This window comes from Gobio gobio (assembly GCF_949357685.1).
Source record: "Gobio gobio genome assembly, chromosome: 7".
NCBI classification, from domain to species: Eukaryota; Metazoa; Chordata; class Actinopteri; order Cypriniformes; family Gobionidae; genus Gobio; species Gobio gobio.
The window spans coordinates 55,281,661-55,287,485 of NC_137103.1; the positions used below are offsets into that span (position 1 = coordinate 55,281,661).

Sequence of the window (5,825 nt, forward strand, 5' to 3'; positions counted from 1 at the left end):
GTTTTTTTTGATGAGTGAATCATTGACTCTCCCGATTCATTCAAATCAAAGATTTTTTTGGATGAGTGAATCATTAAATTATTGATTATCCTGATTCATTCAGTCAAAGATTTTTTTTTTGATGAATCATTGCACCCTCAGTTTCCAGATTTTCAAATAGTTGCATCTCGGCCAAATATTGTCCTATTGCCCAAACCACACATCAATGGAAAGCTTATTTATTCAGCTTTTAGATCATGTAGACATCTCAAGTTATAAAAAAAATGTACCCCTTATGTCTTGGTTTTGTGGTCCAGGTTCACGTGCATATATACACACTAAAAACATTCAAAATTATTTTAAACTTTTGATTGATAGTGTTTTCTGCTCATCAAGGTTGCCTTTATTTGATCAAAAATACAGTAAAAAATATGAAACATTATTCTAATGTAAATCAGCTGTTTTCTATGTGAATATATAGTAAAGTGTAATTTATTCCTGAGATCAAAGCTGAATTTATCATCATTACTCCAGTCTTCAGTGTCACATGATCCTTCACTAATCATTATCATGTGAGGATTTGATGCTCAACAAACATTTATGATTATTATCAATGTTGAAAACAGTCGTGCTGATTCATATTTCTGTTCAGACAGATGTTTTATTCGTCTCTACTGAAGTCAGTGTGTTTGATTCATTAAATGAATTGATTCAGTGAACATGTTCAGTCACATCATCCATGTCATTTTCATATATAAATGTTTTAATATATGGTGGTAAAGATTGCTGTTCATGGCTATGTATTGGTGTATATAAATAAATATATGGAATGGAGATTATTTGAACTGTATTTTACTTCTGCCATGAAACATTGTGTATCTTTACACCGATTGATTGATTCATATGATGCTTCCTCTGAGCGGAGACAGATTTCCTTTTATTATTTAATTTACTGTAAAGTGAGAATGAAAGTATAGTTTTTTTTCCCCCATGGATTGTATTTGTGAAAGTGTTTTAGAGAAGCTCGTCCATCAGAGGAATGATTGTGTTGTCACACACTGGCTGGTTGGCTGATGTGATTCCTGAAGCTGCGGAGACACGCCGGAGAACAGCACCAGAACAGGACAGGCACACACTGAAGGCCAAACACACCCTGAACCGGACGGATGAGCTTGAGACCCGGGCCGAACATGGGTCCTGAACAAGCCTCACACACACCAGCTCTGAGAACACACACACAAACATAGTGTTTTTATTATTTCACTAGACAAACCTTCCAACAAGTCAGACGAGATTATGACTGAATGAATCGGGTGAGTCAATGATTCACTCATCAAAAATAAAATCTTTGACTGATTGAATCGGGAGAGTCAATGATTCACTCATCAACAAATAAAATCTTTGACTGAAATCAAAAATAAAATTTTTGACTGAATCGGGTGAGTCAATGATTCACTCATCAAAAAAAAATCTTTGACTGAATGAATCGGGAGAGTTAATGATTCACTCATCAACAAATAAAATCTTTGACAAATCAAAAATAAAATTTTTGACTGAATCGGGTGAGTCAATGATTCACTCATCAAAAAAAAATCTTTGACTGAATGAATCGGGAGAGTTAATGATTCACTCATCAACAAATAAAATCTTTGACTGAAATCAAAAATAAAATTTTTGACTGAATCGGGTGAGTCAATGATTCACTCATCAAAAAAAAATCTTTGACTGAATGAATCGGGAGAGTTAATGATCCACTCATCAAAAAAAAATCTTTGATTTGAATGAATTAGATGAGTCAATGATTCACTCATCAAAAAAATCTTTGATTTAAATGAATCGGGTTAGTCAATGATCCACTCATAAAAAAAAAAATCTTTGATTTGAATGAATTGGATGAGTCAATGATTCAATGATTCACTCATCAAAAAAATCTTTGATTTGAATGAATTGGATGAGTCAGTGATTCAATGATTCACTCATCAAAAAAATCTTTGATTTGAATGAATCGGGTGAGTCAATGATTCACTCATCTTCACTTGTTTCATTACTGGATGAATCAGCATTTTTGAACAAATCTCTTGAATGAATGATTCAATGACTCACTCATAAAGGCTTCACTTGTTTCATTACTGGATGAATCAGTGTTTTGGACAAATCTCTTGAATGAATGATTCAATGACTGACTCAAAGGCTTCACTTGTTTCATTACTGGATGAATCAGCGTTTTTGAACAAATCTCGAATGAATGATTCAATGACTCACTCAAAGACTTCACTTGTTTCATTACTGGATGAATCAGCTTTTTGGACAAATCACTTGAATGAATGATTCAATGACTCACTCAAAGACTTCACTTGTTTCATTACTGGATGAATCAGCTTTTTGGACAAATCTCTTGAATGAATGATTCAATGATTCACTCTTCTTCACTTGTTTCATTACTGGATGAATCAGTGTTTTTGAACAAATCTCTTGAATGAATGATTCTTGACAGTCGGTCTGAGGTGACAGAACATGTACATGTTTCTACAATGTATTGAAATGAACTACAATCATGTAGTGAAGGGAAGGGCCGTGTTTTACCTGCACAGGATGAGCTGAGCGGCGAGCGGCAGGCGTGTGCAGCGCTGCTCTACGTGTGTGTGTGCGAGTGTGTGTGCTGCCGTGTGCAACAGCGTCTGAGGAGAGTTGCAGCTGTTCTCGCTCCACAGTAATGCGTGTGTGTAATTCCCAGACAGCCTGAGCTCCGACACGGACACACACAGAAGACCAGCGGGAAGAGCCACTAACTGATTCCCTTCAACGTTCAGAGACCTCAGAGACCTGAACACACATAAACACACACACACACACACACTGAACGAACACAATGCTGTTGCGCTCTTATAGAATAAATACTGAGTGAATTCTATTATTAATGTCCACACCGTTCTCGCTATAGTTATAGTTTTCATTAGTTATCGCTATAGTTATAGCTAAAGTTTTCGTTAGTTATAGCTAGAGTTATAGCTAAAGTTTTCGTTAGTTATTGCTATTGCTATAGTTATAGCTAAAGTTTTGGTTAGTTATCGCTATAGTTATAGCTAAAGTTTTCGTTAGTTATAGCTAGAGTTATAGCTAAAGTTTTGGTTAGTTATCGCTATAGTTATAGCTAAAGTTTTCGTTAGTTATAGCTAGAGTTATAGCTAAAGTTTTGGTTAGCTATCGCTATAGTTATAGCTAAAGTTTTCGTTAGTTATAGCTAGAGTTATAGCTAAAGTTTTCGTTAGTTATCGCTATTGCTATAGCTAAAGTTTTCGTTAGTTATAGCTAGAGTTATAGCTAAAGTTTTCGTTAGTTATCGCTATAGTTATAGCTAAAGTTTTCGTTAGTTATAGCTAGAGTTATAGCTAAAGTTTTCGTTAGTTATCGCTATTGCTATAGTTATAGCTAAAGTTTTCGTTAGTTATCGCTATTGCTATAGCTAAAGTTTTCGTTAGTTATCGCTATAGTTATAGCTAAAGTTTTCGTTAGTTATCGCTATTGCTATAGTTATAGCTAAAGTTTTCGTTAGTTATCGTTATAGTTATAGCTAAAGTTTTAGTTAGTTATCGCTATTGCTATAGCTAAAGTTTTCGTTAGTTATCGCTATAGTTATAGCTAAAGTTTTCGTTAGTTATAGCTAGAGTTATAGCTAAAGTTTTCGTTAGTTATCGCTATTGCTATAGTTATAGTTAAAGTTTTCGTTAGTTATCGCTATTGCTATAGCTAAAGTTTTCGTTAGTTATCGCTATAGTTATAGCTAAAGTTTTCGTTAGTTATAGCTAGAGTTATAGCTAAAGTTTTCGTTAGTTATCGCTATTGCTATAGTTATAGTTAAAGTTTTCGTTAGTTATCGCTATTGCTATAGCTAAAGTTTTCGTTAGTTATAGCTAAAGTTTTCGTTAGTTATCGCTATAGTTATAGCTAAAGTTTTCGTTAGTTATAGCTATAGTTATAGCTAAAGTTTTCGTTAGTTATCGCTATAGTTATAGCTAAAGTTTTCGTTAGTTATCGCTATAGTTATAGCTAAAGTTTTCGTTAGTTATCGCTATAGTTATAGCTAAAGTTTTCGTTAGTTATCGCTATAGTTATAGCTAAAGTTTTCGTTAGTTATAGCTATAGTTATAGCTAAAGTTTTCGTTAGTTATCGCTATTGCTATAGTTATAGCTAAAGTTTTCGTTAGTTATCGCTATAGTTATAGCTAAAGTTTTAGTTAGTTATCGCTATTGCTATAGTTATAGCTAAAGTTTTCGTTAGTTATCGCTATAGTTATAGCTAAAGTTTTCGTTAGTTATAGCTAGAGTTATAGCTAAAGTTTTCGTTAGTTATCGCTATTGCTATAGTTATAGCTAAAGTTTTCGTTAGTTATCGCTAGAGTTATAGCTAAAGTTTTCGTTAGTTATCGCTATTGCTATAGTTATAGCTAAAGTTTTCGTTAGTTATAGCTAGAGTTATAGCTAAAGTTTTCGTTAGTTATCGCTATTGCTATAGTTATAGCTAAAGTTTTCGTTAGTTATTGCTATTGCTATAGCTAAAGTTTTCGTTAGTTATCGCTATAGTTATAGCTAAAGTTTTCGTTAGTTATCGCTATAGTTATAGCTAAAGTTTTCGTTAGTTATAGCTAGAGTTATAGCTAAAGTTTTCGTTAGTTATCGCTATTGCTATAGTTATAGCTAAAGTTTTCGTTAGTTATCGCTATTGCTATAGTTATAGCTAAAGTTTTTGTTAGTTATAGCTAGGATTATAGCTAAAGTTTTCGTTAGTTATCGCTATTGCTATAGTTATAGCTAAAGTTTTCGTTAGTTATCGTTATTGCGATAGTTATAGCTAAAGTTTTCGTTAGTTATCGCTATAGTTATAGCTAAAGTTTTGGTTAGTTATCGCTATTGCTATAGTTATAGCTAAAGTTTTGGTTAGTTATCGCTATAGTTATAGCTAAAGTTTTCGTTAGTTATAGCTAGAGTTATAGCTAAAGTTTTCGTTAGTTATCGCTATTGCTATAGTTATAGCTAAAGTTTTCGTTAGTTATCGCTATTGCTATAGCTAAAGTTTTCGTTAGTTATCGCTAGAGTTATAGCTATAGTTTTCGTTAGTTATCGCTATTGCTATAGTTATAGCTAAAGTTTTCGTTAGTTATAGCTAGAGTTATAGCTATAGTTTTCGTTAGTTATCGCTATAGTTATAGCTAAAGTTTTCGTTAGTTATCGCTATACTTATAGCTAAAGTTTTCGTTAGTTATAGCTAGAGTTATAGCTATAGTTTTCGTTAGTTATCGCTATAGTTATAGCTAAAGTTTTCGTTAGTTATCGCTATAGTTATAGCTAAAGTTTTCGTTAGTTATAGCTAGAGTTATAGCTATAGTTTTCGTTAGTTATCGCTATAGTTATAGCTAAAGTTTTGGTTAGTTATCGCTATAGTTATAGCTAAAGTTTTCGTTAGTTATAGCTAGAGTTATAGCTATAGTTTTCGTTAGTTATCGCTATAGTTATAGCTAAAGTTTTCGTTAGTTATCGCTATAGTTATAGCTAAAGGTTTCGTTAGTTATAGCTAGAGTTATAGCTATAGTTTTCGTTAGTTATCGCTATAGTTATAGCTAAAGTTTTCGTTAGTTATCGCTATAGTTATAGCTAAAGTTTTGGTTAGTTATTGCTATTGCTATAGTTATAGCTAAAGTTTTCGTTAGTTATCGCTATAGTTATAGCTAAAGTTTTCGTTAGTTATAGCTAGAGTTATAGCTAAAGTTTTCGTTAGTTATCGCTATTGCTATAGTTATAGCTAAAGTTTTCGTTAGTTATCGCTATAGTTATAGCTAAAGTTTTAGTTA

General features: G+C 32.6%; 1 protein-coding gene across 1 annotated transcript in view; it reads right to left on the bottom strand.

Annotated features, from left to right (window-relative positions):
• Positions 1-623: 623 nt before the first annotated feature.
• The window catches only part of lrrc63 (leucine rich repeat containing 63), a gene marked incomplete at its 5' end in the record, with an annotated part of 21,422 nt that continues 16,220 nt past the window's right edge, over positions 624-5,825 (bottom strand). The window contains 2 exons of the mRNA XM_079821824.1: positions 624-1,202; positions 2,563-2,802. Of these exons, the coding sequence (XP_079677950.1) occupies positions 1,031-1,202; positions 2,563-2,802 (412 nt within the window). The 3' untranslated portion in view covers positions 624-1,030. The remainder of the gene's footprint in view (positions 1,203-2,562; positions 2,803-5,825) is intronic.